This window comes from Pelophylax lessonae (genome assembly GCF_965119305.1).
Source record: "Pelophylax lessonae genome assembly, chromosome: 7".
NCBI lineage: Eukaryota > Metazoa > Chordata > Amphibia > Anura > Ranidae > Pelophylax > Pelophylax lessonae.
The window spans coordinates 164,063,445-164,079,629 of NC_138774.1; the positions used below are offsets into that span (position 1 = coordinate 164,063,445).

At 45.2% G+C, this 16,185-nt stretch overlaps 1 protein-coding gene across 1 annotated transcript in view; it reads left to right on the forward strand.

Annotated features, from left to right (window-relative positions):
• The window catches only part of THOC2 (THO complex subunit 2), a 282,137-nt gene that overhangs the window by 149,403 nt on the left and 116,549 nt on the right, over positions 1-16,185 (forward strand). The window contains exon 26 of the mRNA XM_082263317.1: positions 5,230-5,358. Within this exon, the coding sequence (XP_082119443.1) occupies positions 5,230-5,358 (129 nt within the window). The remainder of the gene's footprint in view (positions 1-5,229; positions 5,359-16,185) is intronic.

Consider the following 16,185-nt stretch of genomic DNA (forward strand, 5'->3'; position numbering starts at 1 on the left):
TATTTCTTAACCATTGGGTTATACTGCCCCCTACAGGAGTAGGACACTAGGCAGATATAAGCTTGACTACGCCTATGGGCAGTTCCAGGGTTTATATGCCCACTCTCGGCTGTAGGCACTCAGTTTTTTTTCTGCCTAGTAAGGAGTAAGTACCTAGTTCTGTGCTGGGATCTCTGGTCTTGGCAATTTTTTATTTTTGGGCGACTGACTGGATAATCTAGATCCAGAGGGTCCCCCCAGTCTGGCCAGTGAGTGCTTGTTGAAGTTGCTGCTGACCTTGTTTTTCCTGGTGCACAACGGGCAGTTGAGCAGGGATGCCATCCTGGGGGTAGGTGACTGGGGCAGGGATGTCTTCTGGGCTATCTGTGGTGTGTGTTGGGCCGGGGGAGCGGATAGTTTAGCATCCACCCGCGGGCACACGCCTCACTCGGCCAGATCAGACAAAAATTCATGCCGCGGCTTTGCCGCCTACTAGTTGAAAACTATGTGAGGCTGTCAATGTAAGGGTGGCTGAAGCCACTGCCTCCTTTTTGGGCATCCTCCCTCCTCTCTGCTCTCCCTGGGTGGTGCAGAGGTTTGTGGTTTGGTCATGGGATCCTCTGGCGGGCGCTACAGATGCGCTGGTAGCCCCGTAGGATCAGAATCTTCTGATTTTCGCCTACCCTCCTCTTAAGCTTCTGCCAAGACTTCTACGCAGGATCGAGACAGAAGGGAAACTGGTCATCTTAATGGCCCTGGACTGGTCTCGTTGGGCTTGGTACCCCGATCTGGTGCTGCTGGTCTCCAACGTTCCTTGGCCGATTCCTCTCAGGGAGGATCTGCCGTCCTAAGGACCAATCTTCCGTCCTACTTTACAGTCGTGAGTCGGTGTTTCCAATGCTGTTAATAGCTTGGAAATCTACTTTTCGGAAGATCTACCATACTACATGGAAGACTTACATTGCATGGTGTGAGTATCTTGGGGTTCATCCTCGCTCTTGTTCGGTGGCTCAGATCTTGATCTTCGTTCAACGGGGGTTGAGCAGAAACTGGCCTTGAGTACTATCAAGCAAGTACCAGTATGCAAAAGATAGGACAAACCCCCAAAAAATTAATAAAATATATTCATAGTAAAAAGGTTAGGTCTGAGCATGTAGGCCCTTTACAAAATAATCTGGAGTGGGTGAATGGGGACAAAGAAAAGGCAAATTTATTAGATATTTTCTTCAGCTCTGTGTATACAAAGGAGCATGGGGGAGCGCATGACCATAATGAGGATGGTATTGACACATCCCTAAATGATCCTACATAATATAAATGGGTACCAATATGAGAGGCATTTTTCCCCCTGCTGTAGCAAATTGTATCATGCTTTGCTGGGGGTTTTCACCTTCCTCTGGATCAACTGTAGGTATCTGTAGGTTTTCTTTACTGTTTTTTATTGATTTAGCCAGATGGACTTGTGTCTTCTTTAAACCTAACTATGGAACTATCAAGGGTCAGGTGTTGACCTTAGTGGTCTTTCAAAGGCATTTGGCATACTTTTCTTCAGGGAGTTAGGCACTTGTCACCTCCAGTGCGGTCTCTGTTGTCGCCTTGGGACCTCAATTGGGTGCGCTCAGTCCTTCAGAAGCCTCTTTTTGAGACTGTTTGGGAGATTCCCCTGCTTACACTGTCCCAGAAGGTGGTGGTCTTTTTGGTGTTTTTCACCTCTACACGCAGGGTGTCAGAAATGGCGGCGTTATCCTGTCATTCACCTTACTGGTGGTTCTTCGCCCCTGTCCATCGTTCCTTCCTCAAGTTGTCTTCATTTCTCATTTAAATGAAGATATTGTGTTGCCTTCCCTGTGTCCCAGGCCAACACATCTGAAGGATATTGCTCTGCATGCCTTGGATTTGGACCGGACAATTGGGGTGTACCAATTAGGCAGCTGTGGAGTCTTTTTTAGAAAGTCAGACTCCCTTTTTGTGCTCATGGATGGGCTTTGGAAAGGGTTGTCCGTTTCCTCTGAGACCATTTCCAGATGGATTAGACAGACGGTGGTTCAGGTCTATTTCCATCCAGGGTTAGGTTCCTCCTTTCCCTGTCAAGGCGCATTTTATTTGGGCGCTCAGTGCCTCCTGGGTTTTCCGTCATCCGGCATCAGTGACGCTCGTTTGCAAGGCAGCCTCCTGGTAGTCGGTGCACACTTTTACATAGTTCCATAAAGAGGATGTGTTGGCATCTGCGGATGCTTCCTTTGGCAGGCTTTTTGCAGGCTGCTGTTTAGAGGATCTGGTCCTATTTGAGGGTGTATTGTTTTTTTCAGATGAGCTACAGTTGTTTTTGGTTGAGCTCCTGTTTACCTGGTTGGCTATAGTAAGCCTTGGGATTTTCTTTTTTGCTGTTACCACCCCTCATGTTTAACACTGCTTTGGGACATCCCAATGGTTAAGAAGATCAGGACCTGTGTCTGTCAATGAACGAAAGAGAAAATGGGATTTTTGACTTACCGTAAAATCCATTTCTCTGATGTTCATTGACGGACACAGCACCCACCCTTCTGTGGAGTTGTAATTCTTCTGAAACTGCTTGTAACAAATCAGAGTACCTATAGCAGAGAGAGGGAGTAAACCCCTTGAAACTGCCCATAGGCATAGCCAGACTTTTTTTCTCCCTAGTGTCCTACTCCTGTAGGGGGCAATATAACCCAATGGTTAAGAAGATTAGGAGCTGTGTCTGTCAATGAGCATCAGAGAAATGGATTTTATGGTAAGTCAAAAATCCTATTAATACTGTGCAAACGTTTTAGGCAGGTGTGAAAAAAATGCTATAAATTTTAGAATGCGTTCAGAAGTAGGCGTGTTAATATATTAATTTTAGAAGTTATCAAAATGGATGGTAAATGCACAGGATAGAAATCCAAATCCATATTTGTTGTGACCACCCTTTGCCTTCAAAACAGCATAAATTCTAGGTTCACCTGCATAAGGAACTCAGCAGGTAAGTTGTTCCAAACATCTTTAAGAAATAACCAGGGATCTTCTGTGGATGTAGGATGCCTCAACCCCCTTCAATCTCTTCATGTAATACCAGAGAAACTTGATAATGTTAAGATCAGGGTTCTGTGGGAGCCAGACCATCACTTCCTGGACTTCTTGTTCTTTACGCTGAAGATAGTTCTTAATGACATTGGCTGCGATTTTCTGTCATTGCTGCAGAATACATTTGGGGCCAGTCACACACCTCCCTGATGGTATGGCATGATGTAATAAATATCTGCCTGTATTTCTCAGCATGGAGTGGAGTTGGAGATCTGGTTTCAGGGTTAAAGCGGAGTTCCACCCGAAATTTATACTTACCTCCATCTTCTCGCTCCCGGTCACCTGAAAAACAAATGGATAATCGCAATTTTTTTTTTTTTTTCACTTACCTTTTAGAGAAAATATACTCACCTTACTTCCTTCTTCCTCCCCTCGGCGGCCACGGCGATTCGTCACTTCCTGGCTTTTGCAATGATTCCTGGGAGCTGAACGTCATCGCTCCCAGGAATCATTGCGCCTGCACCGGCCCCGACGTCAGTTCCGGGGCGCGCGCGTCATTCCCTTCTAAACAGCTTCTGGGCATGCCCAGAAGCTGTGGAGGGATGACGCGCGCGACCCGGAAGTGACGTCGGGGCCGGTGCAGTGCATCGTGGGACCGAAGAAGGAGGAAGAGGACCGAAGAGGACGCGGAAGAGGATCGTGCTGGCTTCAAGCTGCCCACACCTGAGATGGCAGCGCTGGAGAAGACAATTTCAAGGTAAGTATTTCTCCTGAAAGGTAAGTGCAACCCGGGACAGATCAGAGGCTAGCCATTGTGGAATGTGCTAGCCCTGACTGTCCCGGGGGTATTTTTGTAAAAAAATGTATAACCAGGGTGGAACTCCGCTTTAATGGTGTCCTCAATTTGCATAAATGCAGTCCAACTTGCAAGGAACCTCCACCATGCTTCAGTGTTGCCTGCAGACACTCATTATTGTACTGTTCTCCAGGCCTTTGATAAACAAATTGCTACAGCCAAATATTTACATTTTTGACTCGACAGCCTAGAGCACCTGCTGACCTTTTTCTGCACCCCGGTTCCTATGTTCTCGTGCATAGTTGAGTTGCTTAGTCTTGTTTCCACGTCTTATGCACAAAAACACAGGAACTGGGGTGCAGAAATTGGCTCCAAAGTTATTCTGCAGCAGGACAATGAACCCAAATATTCAGCCTGTGTCATTAAGAATGGTCTTCAGTATAAAGAAAATCAAGGAGTCCTGGAAGTGATGGTTTGGTTTCCAAAGAGCCCTGATCTCAACATCGAGTCTGTCTGGAATTAAGTATCAGATACCTGAAGTATCAGAACAGCTACCACAAACTTTTTCAAAGTAGCCCCGCACCATCTGTCTAGCCTTAATGCCCCGCACCAAAGAGGTTCTGCTAACTTCAAATACTACAATATTACCTTCCTAGCTCAGAACAGAGATCTTGAGATAGCTGCTCTGGTGACCTCTCCTACCCATTTTTAGAATGCCCAGCAGTTAAAGTGGTAGTAAAACTCTCCATTCTGACTTTCCTCCATTGCAATCTCTTCTAAACAATGTACATGGCGCTGTGTTTACGTTCTTCCTAACCTTTACAGTTGTGTAGAAATACAGCGTTGTTCACTTGAATGACATCACTGGCGCATGCGCATATTTGTAGTGACTGACTTGGTGTGCTGTCAGTCCATCCAGGAGGTTGCTGTGCCGGTCATCCATTCTCTGCGGCATTGCAATCCCTCGTGCATTCAGCCCCATTCACACCTTCCTGAAAAACCTTATGTGACTTGCTACGTCACAAGGGGATGTAAACATTGGCGCTGATCATAAATGCATAGAGGAAAGACAGTACATCACCCATCGCCATAACGCACATGCATGAGATTTTGGTCGGTACTGCAAGGAAGGACGGAGGACAACAGATTACATGGAGCCAGCTTCAGTCAGGAAAGCATAAAACACAAAATAAAATGCAAAACGTTAGAAAAATCAGAGGGGGATAATAAATTAGGTGAAACGATTTAATAAGCTTTTGTGTACTGGCTAAATAGATTTTCATGGTTTGGGTGGCAGAGTTTACTACCACCTAAAATCTTTTTTTTCTTTGCAGTACTTGACATTTTTATTGAATCCTATGAAGTTTGACTAGATTGTGTTGCCCAGTCAGACATTCCTAGGTAGATTAATACATATTTTTATTATGCAGGTTTTCTCCGACATTATTTACACAGTGGCCAGTTGCACTGAAAATGAAGCCAGCCGCTATGGAAGATTCCTGTGCTGTATGCTGGAAACGGTTACGAAGTGGCACAGTGATCGAGCCGTATATGATAAGGTACGGACACCGTATTACAACCGTGTATAATCAGTGTGCTACCTACATAGGTGTGATATTTAGCATTCCTCATAGACAGCAGTGCTGTTTAATTGTCTTTGTGTTTTTATCTTTTATGTTTTACTAATCCTGCAGGGCCTTTAATCTCCTCATTTATGTCAAATTAGTTATAACGAAAGTAAAATTACTAATATCGATAGAAAACAAGAGCTAAGTGAATATACACTGCTATAAAAAAACAATTGAAAATAGCATTTTCCTCTAAACCGGTGTGTTAAAATAATCAGTGTTTTACACTAAAACTGCACATAAAACGCTCCTAAACCATGCATAGACCCTCACTGCGGCCAAAATGCAGCGCATCAAAGTGAACCCATCCTTAAAGTGATAATAAATATTTGTGTGTGTTTGTGATTTTTAAAAAAATGTCATACTTGGGTGCTCTGTGCAGTGGTTTTGAACAGAGCAGCAATGATCCTCTTCTTTTCGGTCCCCCGTCGGTGCTCCTGGCTTCTCCCCCCCAGCTTTGTTAAGGCATTGGTGTGTGCTTGCTCCTGAGCCCTGCTCTATGCATTCATAAGACACAGAGCTGCAACTCAGCCCCGCACCCTGCTTTTTCCTCATTTGCTCAATGGTTGTGATTAACAGCAGTGGGAGCCATTGAAGAGACAGAGAACTGGGACAGCTAAGGCTCCTGTGCACATCTCTGGATAGAAAGGGGGCTCAGGTGAGTGTTGGGGGCGGTGGGGGGGAGGGCAGCACACAGGAAGGTTTCTTGCCTTCATGCATCAAATGTATGAAAGTAAAAAAAAAACCTTCAGCCTTTACAACCACTTCAAATAGAACATTTTGGTGTTTTGCTGGAGTATGTGGCTAGAGCTACTTAAGCAAAATACTATTTTTTAGGTGTGTTTAATATCTATCAATCCATTGATCACATCTAAAATGGTATTGGAAGATTGGTTATGCATGGCCTCATATGTTTATCTTGTATAGTAAGAGGACACCGGATTTGTATTAATAGACCATAGATTATTGGATTATATGCAGGATACATTCAGGTTATTGAAGAATGGACAACAACCTGGAAAGGTTGCCCCTAATGTACAGTCATACAGTATAATCTCACCCATTCTATGAGACTTCTGTTTTTTGTTGGTGTTCTTAGATGATTGGCCGGTTCTCCTTCTTGGAATATTTTTTATTCTTTTTAACCATTTATTTTAAACATTTTTTTTTCTTCTAACACTTCTATCAAGATCTGACTGCTTATTGTCCTGGGCTGTCTAGTGGTTTCTGGATTGTTCACCCTTGGTATTCTACCTTGGGTACTGTGTCCTGAACTCACTCTGTGGGTCTGGCCTGAGATGATCGCTTCAGACACTGAATCCTGAGTTAGGTACTCACCTCGGCATGCAGTATGTATAGTTAACAGCAGGGTGCTATATAGGTCCAGGACTGTGGTCCATTTCTTTGGTTCCCGTACCCTGAAGACCCCTGTGGAGCATGCCCACTGTGACAGGCAAAACCTGGACCCCTAAGGGACTGACTAAGAATAACGGAGTTTTAATAGGTGCACCACAGTTCTTATCACAAATTCAGATGCCCATGTATCTGCAATGTTCATTTTATTGTATTACTCACTAGGGATGCACCGAATGTTCGGCGGCCGAACATTATTCGGCCGAAAATAGAAAAAATAGCACTTTCGGTGTTCGGCCGAATAAGTCAAAAGGCCGAATAATTTTTTGCCGAACAATGTCAGCGGCGGTCACTAAATGGCGGCCCGCGCGATGCTTCCGCCCGGACCGCTCCCCTTCCTCATTGCGGCTCCCGGCTCCCTGCTCACACGCCGCCGGTGTCCTGTCCGGCCGTGAGTAGGGGGTGTGACGTCACGCGCGCGTCCTGCCCCCTGCTCCTGACTGCGGCTCCTTCACACTAGGTCCAGCGAGCATGACACTATGTGCACGCCCCGCCCCCCTGTTCACGGCTTTTGGCTCCGACCTGGCTGCAGTTCAGGTATGTGGAGCACATTTGGGGGAGCATTAGCATTAGTGTGCAGACTGCCATATGTTGTTGCCACATGCCATGCTCATTACATTAGAGTGCCCTATAAAGTGCCCCTTAAAAAAAAAAAGAAAAAAAATGTGCCCAACAGAGTGCTCCCTTGACATAAAATGTGGCCATCAGCGTGCCCCTTATTTTATGCTAAGGGACATGCGGATGATCAGATTTTATGTTAAGGGGCACTCTGATGAGCATATTTTATGTTAAGGGGCACTCTGATGGGCATATTTTATGTTAAGGGGCACGCTAATGGGCATATTTTAGGTTAAGAGCAACGCTGATTTAAATGTTTTGTTTTTGCCCATCAGCGTGCCCCCTAACATAAAATGTGCCCATCAGCGTGCCCCCTAACATAAAATGTGCCCATCAGCGTGCCCCCTAAAAATTGGCAAAATAAATGGAAAAAATGCGAAACACCGCGTTCGGTATTCGGCCTTCGGCCAAGCATTTCATTTCGGTGCATCCCTATTACTCACTGATACACTTGTGTCTAACGTTTTCAGTGCCATAAGAAATTAATTTTTTTTTTTTTTTTACCATCCGGACTCAGCATGATGATGTAGTTGTGCCAGACACCTCACAGCTGATGAACCTTTGTCTGCCATATCTGGCAAAAAAATGCACACCGCAAATTTTCCTGCTGCCTTCCGCTACAAGGAGACAGCAATGAGAACATTCAGTGCCTTGATTATTGTACCTCTTGCATTCTGGATACGCAAAACCCTATTCTTTTAGCATCCCAATCCTTGAGTACCCCATCAGGGATCTTCTCACTTTAGCAATGGCAATTCACAGACACAAGGAAGCTGGGTAAAACGGCCAAAGGAACTCCGAACACCACACAGAGTGATAGGTGGTGTTTGTCCCACAGAAATATCCTATTATGGCACTGCTCTCCTCATCTGACTCTTTTTAATGCCCTCTCAGTTGCACACCAAGCAGCCTGTCTGACAAAAGCAGATTTCTCAGCCACTATGTCTGAATTCTTTGGAAAACGTTAAGCACTCCTAATACTGCCAGTTTCCAGCAGCTAAAAATGCTACACTCCCTCCAGTCTCTGTTCATGAATCAGATTTGGAACCTCCAAACCTGAGGATTTAATGAAGGAAAGTGATAGGGATGCAGATATTGTAGCTTAAACTGCAGATAATTTTCAAGCCCCTAAGTTTTATTAGCTACAAGATATGTCTGGCTCTCCCCTGTGGACACACTAATTAACATTGTGAAATACTCTTTTGCCTAACATCACCTGATTTCCCACTGACACAGCTTGGGCACTAAATGGTTGGCAAAATAAAATAGATTTTCATCCCCACGTGCATTTTGAAAGTGCACTACAGGAGGATTGGCCTAATCCTGAAAAAATATTTACTCCTAAGCTTTTTGCTGAAATGTTTCTGTAATTTACAGGAAATTCAAGAAACAAAATTGGCTTTTCCCGGCAGTAGATCCTGCAATTTCAGTCCTCCATAAATGTCCTCCATAAATGTCCTGCTTTTGAGACTGCTCCCACTTTTAAGTCTTCTGTTGATAGGCATTTTGAAGCCTCCCTAAAGGCCCCCTTTGCACTTGCAGGTCCGTCTCTGCAGCTAGCAGTTGCTGCCAAACCATTGGTAACTGGAAAACTAATCGATGAATAGACGACCTGTCTTTGATGACCCCCTTCTCTTAGAAGAATTACAGCCTATACCTCGGCCATATAGTTTTTGTGCTGAGGTTCAAGAGAATGTAATGTGGCAGGTCTCTCAAATGTTCTTTTCTTTAGGAATATGTACAGGGTTTTGTGTAAAAGCTTACTCTGCAAGAAGTGCCTTATATGCATGGCTTTGGTGAATGCTATTTGGGAAATCCCTTCATAAATTTAAAAAGTCACTAGGGAAAGATGCTCCAACCCAACAAGAAAATGCCTAGGTCTCCTACATCTAAGGCTTACTACCTTCACTTAGCGAAAGGGGTTTTTTCGCTCTCCCCAGGCTTAAACCTCAAAACCAAGGCTTAGTATTTCCTTTTGTCGCAAGTCTTTGACCCCACCAAGCCTGGACAGAAGTCCCCTCACAATAAAGGGGTGACCCTCATCGTTTGAGCCATTTAGAATTTGTGACGACCCTGGCCCCTGGGTCCAGTCTGTCATTTGTCTATCCTCTTTTGGCTCTTTTGCACACACAGGGTATTCGTTTCACAGGGTACTTGGGCAATCTTCTCCTGAAGGACTTCTTAGCCATGACCCTGCCTCCCAATGTCTAAAGAACGATTCAGTTCCTTTAAACTTTTGGCTGGTTAATCAACTTTCCAAAGTGTACCCCCCAGGCCTCGCACAGTCTGGAGTACTTGGGTCTAATCTTGGTCACAGCTCAAGCCAAAATTTTCCTTCCTGGAGAAAAGATTGCCACTATAGGGCTCAGCGCAAGAGCCCTCAGATCCAAAAGGGACCCCTTAGTTTCTTTCCGTGTGAGGGTTCTGAGCCTAATGGTAGTTTTTTTTTTTTTTCCCGAGACCGCTACCTTTGCCCAGTTTCACTCCTGGTCACTTCCACATCTTTGTCTTGGAACAAGCAGATGCACTCTCTGGACCATCCTATGCGTCTAGCAGCAAACCAATATCTGCCTGGCATAGTGGCTCTCCAACTCCACAGTGGAGTAAAAAAAAAAGCATTCCTTCCCCTGTAAATCGTTCACAACAGGTGCCAGCCTTACCATTTTGAATTGGGGGGTGGTTGCACCTTTTGGGTTTTTAAACGAACGCTTTGGCTGTCTGTTAGCACACTACCAATAATTGAAATTGGACTCTTATCTTTTGTTCTGGCACTTCTTCCATGTATGCACATTTTTTATTCTGGTAACCTGCTGGGTAGTCACTGGAGGGTAGCCTTGTGTTACATAAGTCAGGGGACTCGATTTTTGCCCTTTCACTGCTTAGTATAAACTTACAATATATCAAAATCCCAGTGCCTCATGGGTGTCGTTTTTTTTTATTTTAGCTGTTAAATTACACACATAATATGCGTATCCTACAAGCAGCAGGACACAATTTTAACACCAGTATTTTACCTGACAAAAACAGTATTTTCTGCATCATTATCACAATTTCTTGGACCGATTACAGCCTTAAATTGATATTCAATGCAGATAAAAAAAAAAAAACTTTTCATACTTATCCTTCTCTGTGTGCATGTATTTTGCACAGAGCTGCCCCAATTCTCCTCTTCCTGGGTCCCCCGCCGGCACGCCCACCCTCTCCCTCCTGCTGCAGCTTGCTATGAAGACACCCGACCCGGCTCACTCCTGAGATCCTGCCCTGTGTGTTCATTCACACACAAATCAACTAACTGCCTTACTTTTTAGGAACTAAATCTGGCAGACAATACTTATTTAACAAAGCAAGGGTGCGTAGCCCACCACACCATAGCCAATTGGTCTAAAACATAACCTTTTTTAACTTGTATATAAAAAAGTGTATAAAAATTGTGTATATTAACCCACTTAAGGGGAACACCTCAGGAGGGAAAAGTCAGACAACACCTCTGGTCATTTGTCTATTTGCAGGCAGCACCCATAACCACACTACCACACTTGCTCTTAGTTGTATTCTGAGCTGACCTAAATGGTCTCACTGCACTCTTGTGTTCAATATCTTTTCAGTGCTCTCTAGAGTACCTGACAGATAATACCTCTTTCACTCTTGTCCCCCTGGCAAGCTTCTTTCCTTCTAACTTGCGCCTGTTCCCGGATCATTTACAGGGTCTGTTTGGGGCCCTACAAGACCTGTTGCTTCAAGGGGTGATTGTCCTGGTTCCGACTTCAGAACTTTTTTTAAGGGTTTTTACTCAAACTTGCTTACAGTTCTCAGGAAGGAAGGCAAGGTGCGTCCAATTCTGGACCCCAAAGGCGCTTAACTGCTTTGTGCGGGTGCAGAAGTTCAGGATGGAGTCTATTCGCACAGCGGTGGCATCCCTGCATCAGGGGGATTTTCTTGCCTCTATCGATGTCAAGGATTCTTACCTTCATATTCCAATATGTGCTGGTCACCAGTGCTTCCTCCGCTTTGCCGTGGGAGAGGAGCATTATCAGTTTGTGGAGTTACCCTTTGGTCTCGCCTCTTCACAAAAGCGTTAGCCCCGGTGCTAGCGTTGTTACGCCAATGGGGGATCGCAGTACTGGGCTACTTAGACAACCTTCTGCGAGTGGGGTCTCCTACTGCTCTGGTGGAAAACCTGGAAATCACTGTTCACACTCTGAGGGAGTTTGGCTGGATTCTGAATTTTCAGAAGTCTGCTCTGGTTCCATCCACAAAGCTGGACTATCTGGGTCTGACTCTGGACTTGATCTTAGACAGAGTGCTCATTCCTCTGGACAAATTCTAGACCAAGGGTCTTCAAACTACGGCCATCCAGCTGTTCAGGAACTACATTTCCCATCATGCTTAGTCATGTCTGTGAATGTCAGAGTTTTACAATACCTCATTGGATGTGTAGTTCTGCAACAGCTGGAGGGCCGTAGTTTGAGGATCCCTGTTCTAGACCTTGCAGGCTGCAATTTGTCTCCTGCTGTCCAGCTGATGGTCATCCCTCCATACTTGCATGCGGGTGCTGGGCCTGATGGTGTCTACCTTCAAGGTGGTTCCGTTTGCACAGTTCCGTACGAGGTCCCTGCACAGGGAGATTTTGGCCAAATGGGACAAGACTCAGCAGTCTCTGTCTGAACAATTAGATCCGGCTGAGCCTGGGAACGAAGGAGTCCTTGATATGGTGGCTTGGTTCTCTGGCGCTATGGCTGGGCAAATCCTCCCCTTGTATTGAACAGTGGTCTCCACAGATGTCAGGCTGGGGAGGTGTCCTTGGCAAAAATTCTGCTCAGGGGATCTGGACACTGGAAGGAGTCCAGACTACCGATCAATGTCTTGGAACTCCGATCGATCAGACTGTACCTGGACCATTAGACGGATTGTCTAAAGGGATGTCCAGTGCCCATTCAATCGGACAATGCCGTGGTTTATGTCCATCACCAAGGGGGGTGAAAAGTGTCCTGGCGGCTCGGGAGGTAGCTGGCATTGTATGGTGGGCAGAACAGTTTGTTCCAGCCCTCTGTTGTATACAATCCTGGGGTGGAAAACTGGCAGGCGGATTACCTCAGTCGGCAGACATTGGACCAGGGGGAGTGGTCCCTTCATCCGGAGGTGTTTCATCAGTTGTGTCTCCGCTGGTGCATCCCCGAGTTGGATCTGTTGGTGTCTCGGCTCAACAGAAAGGTGCAGAGGTTTGTGGCTCGGTCACGGGATCCTCTGGCAGACGCCGCAGACGTGCTGGTGGCCCTGTGTGGTCAGTATCGTTTTGATTTACGCCTTCCCTCCTTTTCAAGATTCTGCCAAGACTTCTACGCAGGATCGAGGCAGAGGGGATTCCGGTCATCTTAGTGGCTCCGGACTGCCCTCGCGGGGCTTGGTAGGCCGATCCGGTGTGGCTGGTCACCGACGTTCTTTGGAAGCATCCTCTCGGGGAGGGTCTGCTGTCCCAAGAACCAATCTACCATCCTGTTTTACAGTCACGTGCTTTGACGGCTTGGCTGTTGAATGTCCGGTGATGATGGATAGAGGTTTGTCTGAGTCTGTGATTCCAACACTGTTAAAAGCTAGGAAATCTACTTCTAGGGGGATCTACCATAATGCATGGTGTGAATCTCTTAGGGTTCATCCTCGCTAACAAAATCCTGAATTGAGTTTTGTGTCACATTTTGTAAAATGTCTTCTGATGAGCTCTTTAAATGGGTTGTTCAAGATTGAAGGGCCTGTTTAAATATTTAACAGTAAATTCTGGCTTGCAGGAAAGGCCTGTTAAAATTGAATTATAGGCAACATGCTATTTTTTTTTTTTGTTTATTTGGCTGGAGAGGATCTGAGTGTTCAAGAGGAAAAAATGTTCTGTTAGACTAGATTTGACAGTAGAAGAGATGCCGGTAGAGACTGTATTTTCTTGTGAGAATGCTTCATGTCGGGAGTTTGAACTGTTGAGCTTCATCATCAGCTTGAGACAACTGATTAAAATCCCAGGCACTGCATTTAAATATTCATGCTGCCTTTGACAGTTTGCCTACTCCTTGCTAACATATTTCACAGCCAAATTCCTTTCTGTCACTTCCTGCTGTATGTCAGCCATTCATGTCAATATTCAGTGAAGCATTCAGTTTCATTCCTCATATCTCTGTATACGGGTCTTTGAGCTGTGTAAAATACTGTGCTGCTGTTCTGTATTCAGCGTGTGTGAAAGAAAGGCTTTACAGAACTGGACTCTTGTAGTACAAAACACTCAGTGTCAAAAGGGTCTCATCCTTGTGCCATTTGTATAGTCCATTACATAATTAAACTGGCTGTATGGATGAAAAAAGCACTTTGGAGATTGCTAAGGTTTAACATGATGGTCAGAGATCTGTGCATGGGTCTGTATGCACACAATGCTTGCATGTGCCACTTGCTTTCAGTTGCACAGCAGTCAGTGGTCTAAAACTTGACTAGAGTTTTATTAAGTACCTTTTTTACTGCTTTCCAATATTTTATTTTATTGCAAAGGGCTATATATATATATATATATATATATATATATATATATATATATATATATATATATATATATATATATATATATATATATATATATAAAAAATGGATTTTTGTAAAATCTTACCGTAAAATCCTTTTCTCTTAGCTCATTGACAGACGTAGTCCTCGGTGATACACCACCTTCGGGTTATGTTGCCTCCACAGGAGCAGGACTAGACAGGAAATTAAAAAGCTCTGGCCACACCCCAGGGGCAGTCCCAGAGGGTATATCCTCTCTCTCTCTGCCTCAGCAAATCAGTTATGTGAAAAAGCAGTCTTTAGAGATTTTAACCCAACTCAAAAAAACAGAGGGGCGGGGACTACGTCTGTCAATGAGCTAAGAGAAAAGGATTTTACGGTAAGATTTTACAAAAATCCATTTTTCTCTAGCGCTCATTGACAGACGTAGTCCTCGGTGATGCACCACCTTCGGGACGTCCCAGAGCAGTATCACAACTGAGGGGTGGGAAAATGGAAATCAAATCCCAATCTAGAAGGCCCAACCGGTGCCAACTAGAAGTTTACAATGCTCATCCTTAATGATGAGACTCAACAAAAAAAGAGAAAACAATTTTTTTTTTTTTTTTTCCAAACAGAAAAAAACCCTCGAGGTAGACCACCGGCCTCCTCAAATTGCGGCCTGCAAAACCTTGCGGCCAAATGAGGCATCCGCCGATGCCGTCACATCAATTTTATAGAATTTTGTAAAGGTATGTACTGACGACCAGGTGGCCGCCTTACATACCTGGACCACTGACGCCTGATGGCGAAAGGCCCAGGAAGTACTGAGCGCTCGAGTGGAGTGCGCCCTAACAGGGAACGGAGGACTCTGACCCTTAATAGAATAAGCCTGTACCACCGTTTGTCTAATCCATTTGGCAATGGTCGCGGCAGATGCAGGCAAACCCTTTCTGGGGCCATCCGTGATCACAAAAAGTGAATCCGTCTTACGGAATGATTCCGTAGCTTTCAGGTATACCCTGATTGCCCGAACCACATCTAAGGAATGCAACGCATGTTCCCGATGATGCTTGGGCTGAGGACACAAGGAAGGTAGTACAACATCTTCATTCAGATGAAAATCTGAAACCACCTTGGGAAGAAAAGATGGCTTAGGATGAAGTACTACCTTATCCCTATGAATCACTAGGTATGGGGACTGGCATGATAATGCAGCTAGTTCTGACACCCTGCGAGCAGAAGTAATAGCCACCAAGAAGGCCACCTTCTGGGATAAAGTAAGCAAGGGAATCTCCCTGATGTTTTCAAAGGGAGGTTTCTGTAGAACCGACAAAACCAAATTAAGATCCCAAGGCGGTAAGGGCGCGCGGACTGGAGGAGCCAGGTGCCGCACCCCCTGGATGAAATTCCGCACCAAGGATTTGGTAGCTAAAGGCTTCTGAAAGAAGATTGCTAATGCTGAAACTTGACCCTTGATGGTGCTCAAGGCTAGCTTCTGCTCAACCCCTGTTGCAAAAAGGCCAATATTCGAGACACCGAATAGGTACGTGGAGGAAATCCTAAAGATTCGCACCACGCAATATAAGTTTTCCATGTGTGATAATAGACTTTGCTGGAAGTCGCTTTCCTTGCTTTAATAAGGGTAGGAATGACTGAAGCTGACAAACCTCTGTCCTTCGGTACTTGGGTCTCAATGGCCAGGCCATTAAACCCAGCGACTGTAAAGCATGATGGTAAATTGGTCCTTGAGACCACAGACACTCCCTGAGACGAAGTTCCCACGGAACGTCTACGACTAACATGTCCAAGTCGGCCAGGCCGGCTTGAGGAGGCCAGCCTAGAATTTCTAGGACCACTGGCGCTGATTGGATCTGAACCAGGCGTCCCTAGAGGTATCTGGCCCCGACCATCCGAGAAAGTCTGGTCGTTTTCTGTTCCCACACATTTATCAGATACCTGATAGTTATCAGGAAAGGTGATCTTTTCTGGTTGAACGTCAGGGACCGAAGTCACCCGACTAGAGGCTACTTGGCCTATCTGGTCAACCAGATCCGATTCCTGTGAGGTATCGGGACTAATCTTAGGAAAAGGTAAAGGAAAAGATCTATTCAGGGAACGGTAATTACCGCTTCCTGTAGTACTTAAATGTTGGAAGGGAAGAATCGCACCGGTAGTAGAGGTTGATGCTCGATCTAATGTCCTGAATAACGG